General features: G+C 39.9%; 1 protein-coding gene across 2 annotated transcripts in view; it reads right to left on the reverse strand.

The window, feature by feature from the left end:
* UNC5C (unc-5 netrin receptor C) overlaps nucleotides 1–21,934 on the reverse strand; it is a 530,679-nt gene that overhangs the window by 400,021 nt on the left and 108,724 nt on the right. For both annotated transcript variants that reach the window (XM_077277392.1, XM_077277402.1), the window contains exon 2: nucleotides 18,425–18,460. In XM_077277392.1, the coding sequence (XP_077133507.1) occupies nucleotides 18,425–18,460 (36 nt within the window). The remainder of the gene's footprint in view (nucleotides 1–18,424; nucleotides 18,461–21,934) is intronic.

Below are 21,934 nucleotides of genomic sequence, written 5' to 3' on the forward strand. Positions count from 1 at the left end.
GTGCCAGGGGCCGCAGAGATTATGATTACCTTGGGGCATCAATGAATTTTGAACTTTTACCTAGTGTTTAGATTTCGGAGTTCAATTTTTCGGCTTCAATATAATATTTTCTTTATTTGCACTGCCTTTTGAAAAATTTTTGCGCAGAGCTAAAAGCAAATCAATCTAATGTTAAAATAAAATGATTTTCTGGTAAATGACTTTCTACTCTTAAGGATGTAATTGCAAAAGGGAACTAATTTGTGCTGGTGATTTATCGGAGTCTCTAGTCAGACATTCTTGGTTACTGACCTAAGATTGAAAACATTGTGGAGTTTATTTTCCTCCCAATTCTCATTTTCACATGAGTGTCGAGGACAAATGTTCATTGAAGCCAGAAGCCCTATATCTTTCATAATTACTTCCAACTATACCTCGCGGCTGAAAAGTTCTGTAAACAAGTTCCAGAGGACTGTGTGGCGGGAACATTTATTTGTCCCTCTACTGGGGTTTGTGGAATGACTGATTTTGTCTAGAATTTACAAGCAGCGTAAACAGTGGTTGGCCAAATATCTTCCATTGAAGTCAATAAGAAAAATTCCCCAAACTACCTTTTAGGAGCTTACAGAACTGAATCTTAGCGATGAAAGAGACATCCTTATTGGTTTCAGCTGAATGAAGCAGTGTTCTTGGTCTCCTCTAGCAGCGAGCTATGGAATTTCACAGAGAAATAACACAACATGTTTGCAGCCCGCAGTTCCATTTTGGTCTATAGTCAGGATTATATTATTAGTTTATTAGTGTTATTCAGCATTTCATTCACAATTGTATTTCATCTATCTATCTATCTATCTATCTATCTATCTATCTACTATCTATCTATCTATCTATCTATCTATCTCATATCTGTCTATCCAAAATCTTTCTATCTATCTCATATCTATAGATCTATCTCATATCTATCTATCTATCTATCTATCTATCTATCTATCTATCTATCTACTATCTATCTATCTATCTATCTATCTATCTCATATCTATCTATCTATCATCTATCTATCTATCTATCTATCTATCTATCTAACTGTCTATCTATCTATCTATCTATCTATCTCATATCTATCTATCTATCTATCTATCTATCTATCTATTTCATATCTATCTATCTATCTATCTATCTATCTATCTATCTATCTATCTATCTATCTCTCATATCTATCTATCTATCTATCTATCTATCTATTTCATATCTATCTATCTATCTCATATCTATCTATCTCATATCTATCTATCTCATATGTATCTATCTATTTATCTATCTCATATCTATCTATCTATCTGCTATTGATTGTGTGTCCCTTTAACAAGCCAGTCCATTATAACAGACACATCATAATGTTAATATACAAGTTGTGGTGCTGATGTGAAAGTTGTTTCAGAGGTTTAAATATTTATTACCAGTGTCCTAGAACAGCCGCCCATTTCATGTTAGCACCTTCCACAAAATGACATCATGTTTCATCAAGGAGAGATTAAATGAATTCAGTGTTTGCCAGAACATGTGTTTCACAAGTACAGAAGTTCAGTGTTTTCTGTTTCTGATTTTCATTTTTGTGGAAGAATTCTGAAATTACTGCAAATACTTATTGAATAGTTGAATTTTTTTAGATTTAAAAATGACCAATGAAATAAAATATACAGTCAATATAATAACACAAAAAGGTGCACACAATATTCAACATTTTAAAATTAATCATCTAGTGGTCAGAGCTACAGTTGAGTATGACATAACATTGATTTGCTCGAGCTGAAGCCGTTATGCACTATTAACATATTAAAGGGATTGCCCATCTAGAGCCCCCACTTCCATATACCCTAGAGGGTCTCTATTGAGGACCCACCTCTCTAAAATGGGGAGTATCTTTCAAGCTTCAGGACCATATCTGCCCTGCGTTGGATATGCATGGGGGTCGATTCCTCAAAGCTCTTATCCCAGTAAAGTGGCGTAAAAGATTTTAAAAGTTACATCATTTTTGCACATTGTGGGATAGCGTAAACATTTTGAGAGGAGCTATTTGGAATATTACATTATTTCCTTCCTATAACTAATTATTATAATATGTCAAAAAGATTTCCAAGAATAGTATAAAGAAAGTCTGACCACAGTGATGTCAACTAGTCTTAATAATAAAGTGGCGCTCATATGAGATCACGCAAATGGGGAGATTATTTCTGCAGAGGGATGAGATAAGCGGGATTCAGATAACCCCTTTCACCACTTATCTGTAGAAAAGCAAGAATTAATCTTTGTGTCCCCAATAGAAATGCATTAGAGGACAGCAGAGTTGTTCTCTTTCACATACATTGATAGCTGTTGTCAAATTGACTATGAAATATATATTTTTGGTTGATCAGTCCACTACAATGTATGATTTCAAATGGACTGTGTGTCTTTAATATACTTAAACTGGGGTTGAAAAATAAACTCATTAGTAAATAATGAATACAAAAATGACAGCCTTAAAACAGTTTATTGATTACAGCATTGTGAACTGAGATGCCAAGGTCCAGTTGGTCATCAGTTATACCAAACACAGGTCAATGGATAAAAAGCCATTTCAAGGCTTCGTGACCAATTTCCTTTCATAGTCAAGCCTTTACGAGCAAGTAGGCATGGAAGCAGTCGCCGAAAAATAAACTGTGGAGAGTTTTCAGCATGAGTTAGTCAAGAACTGAAAGAGTTTACTGTTTTGCATGGCTTTCATTAAACCTCACAACCCATTTATAAAGATGTTAGTATCTACAATCCAGCACGACTAGCAGTGAATATGGGATAGTAGGCTAGGTTCTAAATCATTGTTTCACAAATGTTATTCCTCCCTGTAATATTCTCCCCCATATTCCTCTCATGAATACTAGGCTATAGGGAATATATATCCCATGTAGGTAAAGCTGGGTGAGGTATATTTGGTATCCCTACCAAAGTATAGTTTGCTAGGGGCTTTGATAACTCTGGTTTTCAGGTCTGGATTTTAGGGAATGATAGGCAGGTTTGATAGTGTAGCCTGTCATTCCCTTCTGAGGTTGGTTTTCTTTGCAGCCCCAGTGAGCCCAGTTTTGGGGTTACTGGGCTTTATAAATGGAGTGTACACTTTATTCTAACAAATACTGAAGTGATAGGGGGTACCTCTTTAACCCCTTACTGCCATTGGACGGAATAGTACGTCTGATGGCAGTATCCCAAGCTTTGATGTTTGCTCTGGTGGTGAGCCCGCATCAAAGCCGGGACATGTCAGCTGTTTTGAACAGCTGACATGTGCCCACAATAGGCGCAGGTGGAATCGTGATCCACCCGCGCCCATTAACTAGTTAAACGCCGCTGTCAAACTCTGACAGCGGCATTTAACAAGCGCTTCCGGCCATCCGGCTGGAAATGCGTGCACCGGTGACCCCTGTCACATGATCGGGGGTGATCGGTGCATTGGCATAACAACCAGAGGTCTCCTTGAATCCTATGAACGCCACCCTGTGGTTGGTTCTGCTACATAGAGGCGATCTGATCATTGACTCTATGTAGCAGAGCCAATCAAGTTGTGGCAGCTTGGAGCCTCCCATGGAGGCTATTGAAGCATGCCAAAAGTAAAAAAAAATGTTTTCAAAAATATGAACAAAATGAAAAAATATAAAAGTTCAAATCACCCCCCTTTTGCCCCCTTCAAAACAAAACAATAAAAAAAATCAAACCTACACATATTTGGTATTGCCGTCTTCAGAATTGCCCAATCTATCAATAAAAAAAGGATGAACCTGATCGCTAAACGGCATAGCGATAAAAAAAAGTCAAAACGCCAGAATTACTTTTTTTGGTCACCACGACGTTACATTAAAATGCAATAACGGTGATTAAAAGATCGTATCTGCACCAAATTGGTATAATTAAAAATGTCAGCTTGGTACGCAAAAAATAAGCCCTCACCCAACCCCAGATCACAAAAAATGGAGACGCTACGGGGATCGGAAAATTGCACAATTTTGTTTTGCTTTTTTTTAGCAAAGTTTGGAATTTTTTTTCACCACTTAGATAAAACAGAACCTAGACATGTTTGGTGTCTATGAATTTATAATGACCTGCAGAACCATAATTGCAGGTCAGTTTTAGCATTTAGTAAACCAAGTAAAAAAGCCAAACAAAAACAAGTGTGGGATTGCACTTTTTTTGCAATTTCACCTCACTTGGAACTTATTTCCCAATTTTTATTACACGACATGGTAAAACCAATGGCATCGTTCAAATGTACAACTCATCTCGCAAAAAATAAGCCCTAACATGGCCATATTGACTGAAAAATATAAAAGTATGGCTCTGAGAAGGAGGGGAACGAAAAAGCAAAACGAAAAAAACTCCGGGAGTTAAGGGGTTAATAGACTCTTACAGAGGACTAGCAGTCTGTAGTTTGTACCATTGGTGTAAGGTAATACATCTTTTTTCTTTCTTTTTCAGATGGATCTTAGAAGGTCATCTGTATAGTCAGGACATCATTGTTCCAATATGTGAAAAAAATGAACACTTGTTGCTGCTCTCCTGTGCAACTGATGCTGCAGCCGGCCATCTGGTCCTCCAACTCCTCCTACTTTTTCCTATGGTGCATGACAACCTCTTCGATCACTATCACTCCCCGCTGGATAACTGGTGCTGAGTAGGGTTGAGCGAAACGGGTCGGCAATTTTCAGAAGTCGCCGACTTTTGGCAAAGTCGGGTTTCATGAAACCCGACCCCTGTGTGGGGTCGGCCATGAAGTCGGCGATCTTCTGAATCTGGAATCGGATTCCGATACCGATTCCCGATATGTTTAAGATATCGGGAATTGGTATCGGAATTCAGATTTAAGTGTCAAATAAAGAATTAAAATAAAAAATATCGCTATACTTATCCTCTGATGGGCCCTGGTACTAACCGGGAACCTTCCTTCCTTAGAATCAGCCTTCCAGGACCTTGCGGTGACGTCGCGGTGATGTCGCGGCTTGTGATTGGTGCGCGGCCGCCCATGTGACCGCTCGTGCGACCAATCACAAGACGCGATGTCACCGTGACGTCACCGAAGGTCCTGGAAGGGCTGATTCTTAGGTTGAAGGCTGCCGGAACGAAGCCGAGGGTGAGTATATTCCTATTAGGTATATACTCACTCTCGGACATGCCCTGCTTCTTTCCGGCAGCCTTCCTTCCTAAGAATCAGCCCTTCCAGGACCTCGGTGACGTCACGGTGACGTCGCGGCTTGTGATTGGTCGCGCGAGCGGTCACATGGGCGGCCGCGCACCAATCACAAGCCGTGACGTCACCGCGACGTCACCGCAAGGTCCTGGAAGGCTGATTCTAAGGAAGGAAGGTTCCCGGTTAGTACCAGGGCCCGTCAGAGGATAAGTATAGCGATATTTTTTATTTTAATTCTTTATTTTACACTTAAATATGGATCCCAGGGCCTGAAGGAGAGTTTACGCTCATTCAGACCCTGGGAACCATTGGAAACCCAATGCACTGCATTGGGTTTCGAGTTTCGGCCGACCCCGACCCCGACTTTTTTATAGGATCGGCCGATTTCACTCGACCCGACTTTTGAAAAAGTCGGGTTTCGTGAAACCCGACCCGATCCTATAAAAGTAAAGGTCGCTCAACCCTAGTGCTGAGTATGCCTGTAACATTACGAACCACTTCATGATTTTATGTGTGCAGCTTGAGACTCCTGAGAGCCTAGGTGACACACATCGTGACATTACTGTGTGTGTGGTGATGTCCCGTCATGATGTGCACCACCCAAGCCCTTGTCAGTGTGACATCAGAGGCCTACTTGGCGCAAATTGAAGATTCACAAACAATATACAGTGTACTGAAGTAAAGAGGCTGAACAGAGTGGCAGAGGTGAGATAGTTGAGCATTAAGGTTAATATAATTTTTCTAGGAGAAGAAAATTTTAATATTTAAGGTATGGTTATGAATTCATGTTAAACCATTTTAGAAGCCTAAAAATTCCTTAGAGGTTTTCTCATAAATAAAAAATCTGCCATATCCATATGATATCCCATAAATTACCAAAAATGTAAGTTTGACCTTTGGGACTCAGATGAATCTCCGGAATGAAGGTATCCTGAGCCCCTTTTCTTTTTAGAGCCTTACCCACTTGGCACGGAGAGGTGGCAGCACATGGACGACTCTATTTACTTCTTTTGGAATAAATAGACAAAAACACGGAGAAAAAAAGTCCACTTCAACATATTTAGAAAACAATATACAAAAAGTTTATTAAGTAATCAATCATATACGAATACAAATATATAAAATACAAAACATGGATGTATTGTCAATACCGCCATATAGCAGAAGACACATATAGGAGGAAATGTGGCAATGACCAAGTCAGGGGGGGAGTTCACATATTACACCTTTTGGGTGGCAGCGTCAGCTCAAAAAGTAAAGAAAACGTACGACCAAATATAATCACTATGTCTAACTCACATGGCAAAATAGCCCACAGTATAGGATCATATCATCATAAGTACATATAGTTGCTGCTTACCCATTATGGATCAGGTGTGTTCTCCCCACCTCACTCGGTCCCCCCGGACGCGCGTTTCGCGTGGCTTTTTCAACAGGGTGTATCCATAATGTGTCTCATTGTGTTTAAGTATCATAAACCCGGAAGTAGAGCCGGTGACGCCGGCGCATGCGCAGTAGCGTCCAGAGTGCATCGTTCAATAGGGCCATCACAGTGGGGAGTGTATGAGAGGCGGAGCTCCACCTTCCAAGCACAAGAAGTGTATCACTCCCCACTTGTTAGTGATAGGTCCACAAGGAAGGCAAAAAATAACAACTTAGAGGTGATTAATCTATCCACCCATCCCCTTTCTAAAACTCAGTCTGAAGTCCTTAAACTTGGTCTTAATTTTGTTCCATCTAATCAGTTTAATTTTTTTACAGCTGTGAAAGACACACATTTATTCTGTCGTAAATTACTATTGAAGAAGTTACACGCCCCAAAAAACTCTGGTAATCAATCTCCCAGTGATGTGGAAGCCGTTGCTTTATCGGCCCTGGAGGATCTACTTGAGGAACAACAGCCAGATTCAGTAGGTAAATTTCCTTCTTCAGTTTTGCCCAGATCATCCACCTTCCCCCCTTTGTCTCTGTGTCCACAGATAGACATTTTTTGTAAACTAGTCACTGAGGATCTAGTCAAGATTCCAAGGGGACTCTACAATGACAACCTAACGTCAGATCAAAGGAAGGCGTTGAGGGAACTACAGGCTCTGGACACAGTAGTTATTAAACCTGCAGACAAGGGGGGGAATGTGGTGATCTGGCCAATTGAAAAATACGAAAAAGAGATATTCCGACAATTAAAGAACAAAGAAACATATCGGTGTTTACCCCAAAATCCCACCTCGGTTTTTTCGGGAGAGTTGGAATATATCTTGGAGTTGGAGAGCGAGTCGGGTGTTGTCCCCAAAAGGGTCCTAGATGGACTCATGCCAAGGTCCCCTAAGGTGGCTACCTTCTATGCCCTGCCCAAAGTGCACAAAGATGCTGTCAACCCACCAGGACGTCCTATTGTCTCTGGTATAGGAGGGCTATGCGAGAATATTTGTAAATTTATTGATTTCTATTTAAAACCTTTGGTGGAGACGCTGCCCTCCTATGTCAGAGACACTACTGACGTGTTGAGAAGGGTGGACGGACTGTCTCTGGAGGCGGGCATGATTTTAGTCACCATTGATGTGGAGTCATTATACACCTCGATTAGACATGCAGATGGTCTGAGGGCCGCCCGCTTCTTCCTTGAGACTACCAACTGGGATGGCCATTTTTCGGAATTTATTTTGGAATTGCTTGAGTTTATTTTAACCCACAACTATTTTGTTTTCAAAGATAAGTTTTATTTACAGTTGCAGGGCACTGCAATAGGCGCGGCGTGTGCGCCTTCGTATGCAAACCTATTCTTGGGTTACTGGGAAAGGTGTATTTTCCAGGGCGATGGCGCACACGCCGCGGACCCAGTGGTGGGCTGGTTTCGCTACATTGATGACATTCTGATGGTGTGGAGTGGTAGCGAAGCCAGCCTATCCAAATTTATGCAGGCCCTGAACATTAACAATTTTAATTTGAAATTTACGCATACTTGGCATTCTAGGGAAATTAATTTTTTGGATATTACGCTGTGTGTTGCCGAGGATGGCTCTATCGAAACAGATCTGTACCGCAAGGAATCCTCTGTGAACTCCTTGCTTCATGCCTCCTCGGCACACAATTATTCGGTTATTAAAGCCATCCCAGTTGGACAATTCTTGAGGAATAGGCGGGTTTGCTCTACGGATGCCCGCTTCGAGAGACAGTCCGCCATCCTCACGGAACGGTTTAGGGCACGAGGATACAGCCATCGTAGCATTAGGGCAGGGTATGGACGGGCCAGACATACACGGAGAGAGGACCTGCTAAGGGATTCGAACAGATCAGGAGCGAATGACGAGACGGCAATTAGATTTATTTCTACTGCGAACTGCCAATGGCATCGCATCCGTGAGGTGTTCAGCAAACACTGGTCCGTGCTTCAGACCGATAATGCTTTGGCCCCATATCTCACAAAATCTCCTCTGATGACACAAAGGAGAGACAGAAATTTAAAAGATACTCTAGTAAGGAGCCATTATATAACAACAAAAAGTAAAACATTTCTTGGTGCGAGGAGTCCCAGACAGGGATGTTTTCCTTGTGGCTCGTGTGTTGCGTGTCCGAACATCCTTAGATGTGGGACCTTCAAGAGTTCCGATGGGAGCAGGGAATTTAAGATAAGAGAGTATATCTCATGTAACACTACCTTTGTGGTCTATTATACGACCTGTCCCTGCTCCCTGATCTATGTCGGTCTCACATCTAGGGAACTCAAGGTTCGGACGCGCGAACATGTAAGAGATATTTTGGCAGGCAAAGAAGTAGAAGATCCATCGGTCCTAAAAACAATACCCAGGCACTTTCAGCTGTTTCACGGATCAGACCCTAGGGGCTTAAAAGTGAGAGGGATAGATTTAATACATGGAGGTGTCAGGGGTGGCAATATGACCAAGTTACTCGCACAGTGCGAGTGTAAGTGGATTGTCACCCTTGACACCCTTGCCCCGAAGGGACTTAATGAACAGCTCAGCTTCGCTCCTTTTCTGTGAGAGTCCCGTAGGTTCTCTGTTGTGTCTGACACCTTTATTTGGTTCTATAAGTATATTTTCGTAAGTTTCCGGCTTTGTTCTGACATGCAGCGATATAATATGGATGTAACATGGACAATAGCCCATGACCTTTGACCTGGCTGTCCTCTCTTGGGTGACTCTTTCACCATTCGTTTTTTAATATTTTTATGTATTTACTGTCTTGTTGTGTGTTTTCCTTTTAGTTTTTATTAGTCGTCCATGGCTACGCACTGGTGATGACGCCGCAGCAAAATCCGTTGTACGTTTCGGAGCCTGAAGAGAAGGAGTGCCCTTTACATATAGTCTATATGTTGTCTATATATATTTTTTTAAATGTGGTTTACGTGTTCTTTCATGAGTCTGCACTTTTATGTGGTCTTTATATGTATACATCATTGTTTAGTGAATGTCTGTATGAGTTGTTAGTATGCCTATATGACTCGGTCTAGTTCAGGGGTTGGGGTCCACTAGTTATTCACTAGGTTTCACTTGACATCCCTGCGATTTTTAAGTATGTGCAGGATCACATATCAATTTTAACCTTGCTGGTTTATATTTTAGGGCCTATATAGGACCTTTTGACACTAATAATGTATTTTGGGGTTGTCAGCGACCACTAACACACAGTATAATTTATTCCCCATTGTGTAGCGGGGTCTGTCTTATAACATATACACGGTATCACATAGATGCTTTACATGCATGATATATGCTTTGTTCACATACCTTATGTATATTATTGTTTCTTTTTGTATTTTGTCCTTCTATTATAGTGCTTTTTTTCTTTTTCTTTTTCTTTTTTCTTTTTATTGTTTTTATGTAACTGTACACATTTAGACATATGAGGTGCGTTATTATTTTCTGCATCTTTCTAGCGTTCCGCTTTTCCACTCTATTGAGGACGCTTCTAATCTCTCTAGCGTTCCGGTTTACGTATATTTCGAGACGCTGCGGCGTTCTGTTCTTTGAGCGATTCTACTTTTATCACTAAGAAAATGGCTGCAGCCAGGGCTTTTTATTGGGAGCTGGTGGTGCGCATGCCCGGTGTCGTCCATCGTAGCCATCTTCTTGTGGACCTATCACTAACAAGTGGGGAGTGATACACTTCTTGTGCTTGGAAGGTGGAGCTCCGCCTCTCATACACTCCCCACTGTGATGGCCCTATTGAACGATGCACTCTGGACGCTACTGCGCATGCGCCGGCGTCACCGGCTCTACTTCCGGGTTTATGATACTTAAACACAATGAGACACATTATGGATACACCCTGTTGAAAAAGCCACGCGAAACGCGCGTCCGGGGGGACCGAGTGAGGTGGGGAGAACACACCTGATCCATAATGGGTAAGCAGCAACTATATGTACTTATGATGATATGATCCTATACTGTGGGCTATTTTGCCATGTGAGTTAGACATAGTGATTATATTTGGTCGTACGTTTTCTTTACTTTTTGAGCTGACGCTGCCACCCAAAAGGTGTAATATGTGAACTCCCCCCCTGACTTGGTCATTGCCACATTTCCTCCTATATGTGTCTTCTGCTATATGGCGGTATTGACAATACATCCATGTTTTGTATTTTATATATTTGTATTCGTATATGATTGATTACTTAATAAACTTTTTGTATATTGTTTTCTAAATATGTTGAAGTGGACTTTTTTTCTCCGTGTTTTTGTCTATGTATTGGTTTGGAGTAGTCCCAGAAGGGCACCCGAGGAGTGCCTAGAGAGAGTTGGTATTTACCACTCATCTATACAAAGTATATTGGTGCTTCATGACTGTAATATTAAATATTCTTTTGGAATAAAGTTGAATCTATCTGAAGACCCACCTCTTCTGACAAGCCTACAGCCTGCAGTAACCACCGATCCACCAAACCGCTGCATGACCAGCTCTATCCTCACCTACTGTATCCTCACCTATCCCTTGTAGATTGTGAGCCCTCGCGGGCAGGGTCCTCTCTCCTACTGTACCAGTCGTGACTTGTATTGTTAAGATTACTTTACTTGTTTTTTATTATTTATACCCTTTCTCACATGTAAAGCGCCTTGGAATAAATGGCTCTATAATAGTAAATAATATTAATAATAATATTCTATGAAGCAGAAATTACCTGCAGTACTCTGCAAAACTAGATAACTTATACCTGCAATTATTCTATTTTTATGTCATAATCACATAAGCACCGATGACATTGCTCAAAATAATGTGTTATAAGGTAACAAGTGCAAGTGGATTGTGAGTCAGTATTTTTTAGTAGATAGCACCATATTACCCCTTGTTTAACAGACTAAATCACATGATCAAAAAAAACTTTAAAATCCAGACCTAAACTTTGTGTTCGGTACAAAATAATAACTACAGCTATAAGAGCTCATAATAATCATTCGCCAAAGTTAATCTGTCAAAAGCTGGATTTTTTTAATTCATCAGTCAGTTTCGACACCTACACACCGTCTGTTGTGTCTGTAGATTTCAGCTATTACATCTCAGGTACATTTCTATGATTGCCCATAAGAAGGAAAAGTTTGAAAGCTGTTAATGATGTGATGTTAACCTGCCTACACAGATCTTAACTGTCTTCTAAGTGTACAAGATGGAAGCTGTAAGTGTGCTATATAGTGCATAAGGAACCTGAGGGGAAGGAAAGCAACTTACTGTACATTTTATGGGATTATGTAAAGCCAGAAATCATGCTTTCTATCTCTAAGATGATTGCATAAGTTGGAATTCTCTTGTTAAAGGGAACCTGTCACCTGAATTTGGCGGGACAGGTTTGCGGTCATATGGGTGGGGTTTTCGGGTGTTTGATTCACCCTTTCCTTACCCGCTGGCTGCATGCTGGCCGCAATATTTGATTGATGTTCATGCTGTGTCCTCCGTAGTACACACCTGCGCAAGGCAATCTTGCCTTGCGCACGTGCAGTATGCTTTGCCCAACTGCGGGCAAAGCCGAAAAGCATTAGTGCGCATGCGCCGGCGCACTATGTCCCGGAACACAGCGAAATACTTACGGGACATAGTGCGCCGGCGCATGCGCACTAATGCTTTTCGGCTTTGCCCGCAGTTGGGCAAAGCATACTGCACGTGCGCAAGGCAAGATTGCCTTGCACAGGCGTGTACTACGGAGGACACAGCATGAACATCAATCAAATATTGCAGCCAGCATGCAGCCAGCGGGTAAGGAAAGGGTGAATCAAACACCTGAAAACCCCACCCATATGACCGCAAACCTGTCCCGCCAAATTCAGGTGACAGGTTCCCTTTAACTAAGTGTGTAGCTTTAAATATTTTATGCAGATGAATTTTTTGTTTTCAGAATACTGTACATTAAAATAAAGAATAATTTCCAGACCATCTACTGCATTTTTGATAAAAGTTTCATACTGGCCAATGGTGGGGTAGCCATAAGAGCTACAGAGACATATGGCACATGGTAGGTTGGCCCCGATTGCAGATTTTTCATTCTGACACAGGCCCTTCAAGTTAACTACATTTATCATATTTATGAATTCATATTAACCTTTTTTTTTAACATTATACTAATTTTGAAAACCCATCAGGATTCAACAAACTAATTGCACTGTTTGACAAGGTTGTAAAAATCAGGTTGAAGCATGACTTCCTAGCCGCCAATGGTATTCCATAATGGAGAAAATCAGCTCGATGTAGATGAGGATGCAAGGCACCAAGGACAGAGTTATTCCAAGTTAGTTCATTGATTCTCTGCATTGTTTCCCACTTAGCAACCCCCTTGGGACTTGATTTGTCTGCTTTTGCTTCTTCTTGAAGAATAAGGAGAGACTCCTAAAAACCACATAAGGGTGGTGCTAATTTAGTGACTGCAAAATTAACAAGTTCCTATAAACTGCAGAGGCTAAAGTTTATTGGATTCATGTGGCATCACTAAATGGGAATGGGGTTTTCTAGGTGAGAAAAGGACCTTTTCAAGATAGTTTTTAAGCATGATGACAATTGACAGAATATCTTAAGGACTGATAATGAGGGCAAACACAACAGACCCTTGTCAGCCAAGTCTGCTGATTTTTGTAGAACCATCTGACCACTTAATATGCATGGCATGTTTTGCAGACATTCATTTGGGTCTATATTGGTGGGGGAGAGGGATTTCAACATGCCCAATCTTACATTCTTGAAAGCAGATAACCTAATACCAGAGAAGTCTTGGCACAGCTTACTTTCCTCTACTTATTCGAAAAGTAAATGCATTGGCAGAAGTTTGATAGAAATAGCTATTAGCCAAACAAGTGATTTGCTAAAAGTAATTTAATGTGTATGGACAAATTTAAGACAAATATTAACCATTGCATTTGTATGATGTTACATGTGCCAAGAAAGTATGTTCTTAAAGTACAGAATATCATGCTAATGATACCAGGCAGGAGGTCATTGATGTTACACCTATGCACTATGGCTTGTGGTTAGAGAAGAGCGGATCTGACGGAATTCGCATACACCAAATTGCTTGGATTTTCCGAGGAAATTTGATTTACAACAAAGTTATTTTCTGTGAATTGAATGTCTCTGATCTGCTTTCTGGTTCCCAGAGCATAATAAACGTAAGATGTAAAAAACAACAAAAAAACTTATACTCACCTCCTCGCTAACCTGTTCGTCTTCCCTGCTGTTCACTGCCCACTTTCCAGTTCTCAGTGGTGCCTCGTCTTTTCCCTGTTGCACATTGCATCCTGCATTGGCCTGTTCAGTTTAGGCTGGAACTTCTGGCTGCAATCAGTCCTTGAAGGTCACTGCATGTTGCACTTTCCATAGATGAAACATGCGATGGGGTAAAGTAGAGATGGTTTGAAGACTTGGCGGGAAGCAAGCAGCAGAGGGTCTGAACAGGTCAGCGGTGACGTGAGTATGAGTTTTTATTTAAATTCCTCCTACATTTATGGTTCAGCAAAATAGTAGACAGCTGGCCGCCATTTTGCTGAATTTTCACAATTATTATTAGTGTTATCCAAGCTACTGATTTTTTGTATATTCAAGTAGAATTCAATTTTGTTCTAATAAATTTGCTCATCTCTGCTTGACGCGAGTCCCAGTTTTCCCATTCAAATCCTAACAAATGTTTTTTAAGAATACTTGTACCTTCTGAATACAGAGTTTAGAATAGTGGTAACAGTGAAAAATAAATATATAAGTTGTATATACTTTACGTCTTGTAGTACATTGCTGCCATTGATTTACTACATTCTTTAACAAGCATTTCACAATATCATAGTACTATGGGATTCATCATAGTTTGTGGTCCAGCAATTACTAATACACTCATATAATACAAAAATAAGAATGAATTGCTGTGAAGAATCGAAATTCCCCTACATGGTTACACAGCATGTATCAATAGCAGGATGCAAGCACTATTATGCTTCTAAAAGAGAGCAATTATAATAATAACCTTTAATCACTTTCTCAATATAATGATTGCTCTTTAAGATGGCACCAAAAGCTTCTCTCTGGGACCCCGTCGGTTTTGTGCATAAACCAATACATATTGATGAATCCATTTACAGTGGTAAGAAGCTGCCACACTAATTAGCATGTTGTCCACCATTCTCTCGTCTGAGCATGCAATTAAGTGAGCCCTTATAGACAGATTATGTGGTGTAGTGACGGTAACTAGCTTTTCATTAGCGGTGCTTGTAGAATGGTTACTTCAGTCAATGCTGAGAAAAACCATTATGGCTAATTCAGAATACTTATGTTCATTGCTTTTCCCTTTGATAAGTAGATTTGAGAAAATATATATCTTGGACAAAAATGGCAAAGTGTAAGACATTTAAAGGGAACCTGTCATGATGAAAATGGTATTTGATCTCCAGTAAGGGTGATAAAGAGCAGATGGAACTACAGTAAGTAGAGTGATAGACATTTTTGTTGGAAAAGATTCAGTAGACCTTGTATTTTATTGATTGAATCCCTGATGTTTGCATGAATATGATTCCAGGGGGCAGTCCACGCAGAGATAGTTGTCTCCCATTGAGTAGGACCCTCGCCGACTGGCCTTTATTCATACAAACACGCGGGAATTCAATTACTAAAATACAAGTAATACTAAATCTTTTTCAACAAACCTATATATCATTCTTTCTGCTCAGCTTCTCCTCTATACTATGCAGGCCACCCTTTGAAGTGTATGTACAACAGGATAGGTTCCCTTTAATAAATAAATAATGGTGAACTAACGTGCTCGGATAACATGTTATCCGAGCATGCTCAGGTGTTAACCGAGTATCTTGGGCATATTCAAGTCTCTGCAGCTGCATGCTTTGTGACAGTAGACAACCACAACACATGTGGGGATTCCCTAACAAACAGGCAACCCCCGCATGTGTTGCAGCTGTCTACCTCCACAAATCATACAGCCGCAGGGACTCGAATATATTAGCCGAGCATGCCCAAGATACTTGGTTAACACGCGAGCATGCTCGGATAACATGTTATCAGAGCACGTTATCTCATCACTGTAAATAAACTGAATAATATTGAAACAAAAGATATGTGATCATTAGTTTTAAGCTGTCAAATATTGTTCACATATTTTTGCTCTCTCTGTCGTTACAATGATTCATGTACATAGTTCTTATACTCTTGCACTATACTTTATGTACAATTCAGTAAAAACTAAAGCAGTCTTAATGCTATAGTAAAGCCACAAATATGCAAAGGTTGGAGCCAGACTGGAAAATTACTGGTTGAACCATAGTAAGCATTGTTATTTCCTTTTACGTCGCAGTTATAATTATGATATAAAGAGCCAACCACTAGGGTCTATTCATTATTTGCATCTTGCGGAGTTTGAATTACAAATGGTATAATTAGGGACATGTCACTCATTGAAGCAATTCTGGTCTGTCAATGTGTAAAAGACTACGGAATGCTATAACTTAAGATTCATCTGTTTAGAACAACAAAGAAATGGCTGATCTAGTGCCAATTAAGCCGAGAGACATATGGTCCAGAGACAGACAAGACCAAGGGTGGGATTAGCTATGGTGTGAATTATGTAAGGTATATTTCATAGTCATAGTATTATTTCCCATTACTTATTAATAGTGTTGTTAAGACAAGCATTTACTCTGGTGACCTTGAATCTGAACGACATTTATAAGAATGTCCTTCAACACTTCATTAGTCAAAACTTGAACTGACGAAAGCCTGTTCACATGTGAAGTCTGTCATGCACATAAAATCACTGGAATACTTTGGTCATCCATCTGTTGCAATGCTGAAAGAAAATTGTAGGGGTTCTCTCTAGGTTTATGATACAAATTCAATAACTTTTGTTGTGCTGTCAAGGGTTAACTTTCTACTTTTTTTTCTTGTGTATTAAGGCCCCATACAAGACTAACTTTAGCCGAAAGTGCAGATATTGGTGGGTTCGGCTAATGGTCTACCATTTACTGTGACCCCCCACACAGGATTGTCAAAGGAAAAAAGATTCTGACATGTACATTTTCGCACTGCTGATCCTGTTGTTCTCTCAGAAATAAGCCATTGCCAAAGATGTCTGCCAACTGCTCTCTCATAAAGGACACAGGAGTGTTTGACATAGCGACAGCTCCTGTGTATGGGAATGTTGGACCAGATAGCTGCCAGACAACAGCTACTTAACGTGATGGGGGGCTTAAGTTTGCGTGACAACTTTCTAGTGTGATAGTTTTAGAAATGCCACATCTACATGCCGATATGGGTATATATACAGCTCTGGCAAAAATTAAGAGACCACGGCAAAATGTTCAGTTTGTCTGATTTTTCTCTTTATATATGTATATATTTTTATATATATTATATTTTTGAGTAAAATGTGAATTTTTCATTTATTCTATAAAGTACTGACAAAACATCTCCGAATTTCCAAGCAATAATTTTTTTTTTTTTTCTGAAAAGGAGAAGTGGTCAAAATTACAAAAAAGAATTGTATGAAATTGAATTTTAAAAAATACTATTCCACATGGTCATCTTGGAACCTATTTCTTTCCTCAAGTCGGAATTCCCCCTTTTAGGTTAAAAGCTTTATTATTTGCCAAGAAATACAAGTACAATTACATATTTAACGAAGCAAATTGAAAATAGTTTTATTTTAAATATTTTGTCAATAAGGATGATCTTTTCCCCGTCCCTACTCTCCACGTTTTTCTGATCCAACCTTCTCCTATGCCCTTTTCTTTCCTTCCCTTTCTCGTCTTCCTTTTCTAACTTTTCCTTCCACATTCTTTTCCTCTTGCATTAACCTTTTCTCTATTGATTCTTCTTCTGAATATATCTTCTTACTTACCTGTCTAATAGAACAAGTTTTACATCACTATGTTATGTTTAATTACTCACCTTATTGTCTATAACTATAATCCCCTTCCCATAAATTGTTAAAAAATCCCCCCAAATAAAAAGAATATTCTTGAAAAACTACAAAAACCCCAGTGATTTCAGACCTCAAGTAATGCAAAGAAAACAAGTTCATAATCATTTAGAAACAACAATACTAATGTTTTAACTCAGGAAGAGTTCAGAAATCAATATTTTGTGGAATAACCATGATTTTAATCACAGCTTTCATGCGTCTTGGCATGCTTTCCACCAGTCTTTCACACTGCTTCTGGTGCAAAAATGTAAGCAGTTCTTTGTTTGATGGCTTGTGACTATCCACCATCCTCCTGATTACATTCCAGAGGTTTTCAATGGGGTTCAGGTCTGGAGATTGGGCTGCCCATGACAGGGTTTTGATGTGGTGGTCTCTTAATTTTTGCTAGAGCTGTATATACAACCAGCCAAGAAGCCTCCAAATGTAGAAAAAATAGTCAATTGTCAATTATATCCACCATAGATATGCTATAATTGAAAACTTAAAAGAAATCTCCAATATCACAATTATTATGCACATTCAGCCATGTAATTTCTAATTATATAGATTGGGTGATATATTGTGCCATTATAATATTTGTAGATAATAATCATGTCAGATATTGCTGGTATATGCAATCTAATACCAGGTGAAGGGTGAAGGTCTAGATATTAGATGGTGGATCCACTATCACATTTCTTAGCTCTTAGGTTTACAGCTTGGGAATGGTTCTGCTTGATTTATTCATGGATAAATAATCAAGAGAACTTAGGAAATGAAGACAGACATCTTATAAATGGAAAGTATAAATTAAATTAAAATCTTGTTCTTACTACAAACTGACCTGGTCTGGGGTCCTGCTGGCCGGGTCTGGGAAACTCTGTAATAAAACACAGATGTACATCAGTTATACAATGGCTTTGTGGCTTTTGTGTAAAAACAATTGGTCATCAATCATAATTACTTAAGTAAAAGATATATAGGAAAAAAATATAATGTATACACTCCTCACCATCAATATAAGAAAACGCAAGAAGAAAAAGAAAAAAACACTAATTTAATATATAAATAATACTGTAAATTTATACCATTATTTGTTTGTTAAGGTCATTAAATCCACCTTTCATATCATTTTCCTCAATTAACTGCTGCTTATGATCTGGTGGGTTAACGTCTACCCCATGATTTACACATTCATCTCACACTGTTGCAAACATTTAAACAAATTTAAATATTTAAAATTATGCATGCTATGAACATGCTGAACAATATTTGGAAAAGCAACAAATGAAAACAAAAAACAATGTATACATAATAATAATAATAAGTCTATGATAAGGTCTACAGATATTTGATTACTTGGCTTTGCGCTGATGTCACATGCTAATGCTAGCATAGGAGAAAGAGACATAGACTGTCACTTAAAGAGAATATGTCACCCCATTTTTCACCTAAAAACTGTGGCCACCACCATCAGGGGCTTATCTACAGCATTCCGTAATGCTGTAGATAAGCCCCAGATGTAACCTGAAAGATAAGAAAAACAAGTTAGATTATACTCACCTGGAGGGGCGGTCTGGTGCGGTCCGGTCCGATGGTCATCGCCGTCTCGGTCCGGAGCCTCCCATCTTCAAACGATGACGTCCTCTTCTTTGCTTCCTGCCGGGCCTCCTGACCTTTCCCGGCGCCTGCGCACTGCAGTACTTTGCTCTGCCCTAAAAAGGGCAGATAAAGTACACTTGCGCAGGAGCCATGACAGGAAGCAAGGAGGATGACGACATCGTAGGAAGATGGGAGGCGCCGGACACAGACCGTGATGCCTATCGGACCGGACTGCACCGGGACCGCCCCTGGGTGAGTATAATCTAACTGGCTTTTCTTATCTTTCAGGATACATAGGTGGCTTATCTACAGCATTACAAAATGCTGTAGATAAGCCCCTGATGGCGGTGGCCACAGTTTATAGGCAAAAAATTGGGGTGACAGATTCCCTTTAAGGAAAGAACGGTCAGTCTAGCTGATCATGCAGGGAGTAGCTAATTGGGATCCATGCTGGGATGCTATCTGTGGTTTTGGCATCATGAATCATGTGACATGTTCCCTTTAAACTTCAAGTCTATGAAGCAGTAACTGACTAATATATTGTAAATTCTAAGACCGTGCACTTTTCACCCGTTTGCAGAACACACAGAGTAACTCGACAAGAGGGGGTTTTGTCCACCCCCACATATCACTATACATATCCTGTCATTTACAGCAAACATTTGTATAATAAGTTAGTGGGAGACACACACAGAACATTTCACTCCCCTTGGGTTGAAATACTTGGTAAGCATACTGAGTGACCCGTCCATATTTACTTGTGCGCAATGAGCTGCTAGTTTTCCATTGTAGAGTGTTAGTTAAATGAAATCACTAATGAAGCTTTTTAAAGTGTCATTCAGCAGATGCTTTCAGGAGAACAAGATGAAGAAAGTTGTGCTGAATGGAAATCTGTGTAACCAGCAAATGCTTTGGAGTTGATTTTCATGAGTGAGTGATGAAAACTCAGATCTTTGAAATTTTTGTCTTGGAGGCTGCTAATTGCATTAAAACACCAGGGGGTGGACAATTGACATCAAAGTTATGAAGTAAACGCTTCATTCTTTTGTAAACTTCACTGAGAGCCAGAGTATAATTTTACAAAGGTAGAAGAGACTGGAAAGTAGCTGCAAACTCCATGTCCTGCTGGAGAGTTCTCATTAGTGCAATGAGATCATGCTGAGGACAAACTGCTGAAGAATTTATAGGTCTCACCATGATAAGTAGGTCACTTCCAACAAAGGAATTTACACTACACTTTATGGGTCCTGGAAAGGACTGTTAGTAAATCTAAACATTATTTACAGGGGATGTGACATAACAGACATTTAGCATCTAATAGATGAAATATGTATGACTACGAGGGGTTTCACCACTGGTATCCCTGCTGTTCACAAGTACGGAGTTCAAACGTCCTTCAAAGAAATTATTAGTGAAAACATTCAAATACTTCATTAGCTTAACTTTTTTAGGCATTAAAGACAATAAATAGTTGCACATGTTCACTTATTGCCCATTCACAAGAAAGGCTTTGGTCTCCTTTTGCTTGGGATCAGTAGGGATCTTAATAGCCAGCTCCTAAGCAGTCATACAGCTATCATCCATGTGGATAATAGATAAATATTGTTTATGGAAAAACTCTTTTAAAGTAAATTTTTGTTTTGAAATGGGCACCATCAGAAGAAATATAACGTCATCAAATGGGATCACTGAAATGCATGTAAGGCATAACATGCCATAAACATAAACATATTAGAAAAAGGTACATGCATACACAAATAGGATCACCACAAGAATTTAAAGGGAACCTGTCACCCCCAAAATCGATGGTGAGGTAAGCTCACCGTCATCACGGGCTTATCTACAGCATTCTGTAATGCTGTAGATAAGCCGCCAATGTTACCTGAAAGAGGAGAAAAAGACGTTAGATTAACTCACCCAGGGGCGGTCCCGCTCCGATGGGTGTCTCAGGTCCGGTACAGCGCCTCCCATCTTCATTCCATGACGTCCTCTTCTGGTCTTCAGGCCGCGGCTCCGGCAAAAGTACTGCAGTGCACAGGCGCCGGAAAGGTCAGAGAGGCCCTGTGCACTGCAGTACTTTGCTCTGCCCTCAACAGGGCAGACAAAGTACACCTGCGCCGGAGCCGCGGCGTGAAGACCAGAAGAGGATGTCATGGAATGAAGATAGGAGGCGCCGGAGCGGACCTGAGACACCCATTTGACCGGACCACAGCGGGACCGCCCCTGGGTGAGTATAATGTTACCTGAAAGAGGAGAAAAACAGGTTATATCAGGGGCTTATCTACAGCATTACAGAATGCTGTAGATAAGCCCCTGATGACAGTGAGCTTAACTCACCATCATTTTGGGGGTGACAGGTTCCCTTTAAACAAAGTACAAAATTGTTTATTTCCACACACAAGGCACTGCAAACAGTTAAAAACATCTAAAAACATTCCAAATGGAACAGACATAATAGATCCGATAATCAAATACAGTGTTCAAAAGGAATACACATATATAAACATCTTCCGGCTATACCTAAGTTTGCACCAATGTTATAGGCTGCTAATGTCTTATGTACTCAAATACATTTAACCCGTTAGTGACGGAGCCAATTTGGTACTTAATGACAGAGCAAATTTTTTACAATTCTGACCACTGTCACTTTATGAGGTTATAACTCTGGAATGCTTTAACAGATCCTGCTGATTCTCAGATTGTTTTTTCGTGACATATTGTACTTCATGTTAATAGTAACATTTCTTCGATA

Source organism: Ranitomeya variabilis, chromosome 1 (assembly GCF_051348905.1).
Source record: "Ranitomeya variabilis isolate aRanVar5 chromosome 1, aRanVar5.hap1, whole genome shotgun sequence".
In the NCBI taxonomy this organism is placed as follows: domain Eukaryota; kingdom Metazoa; phylum Chordata; class Amphibia; order Anura; family Dendrobatidae; genus Ranitomeya; species Ranitomeya variabilis.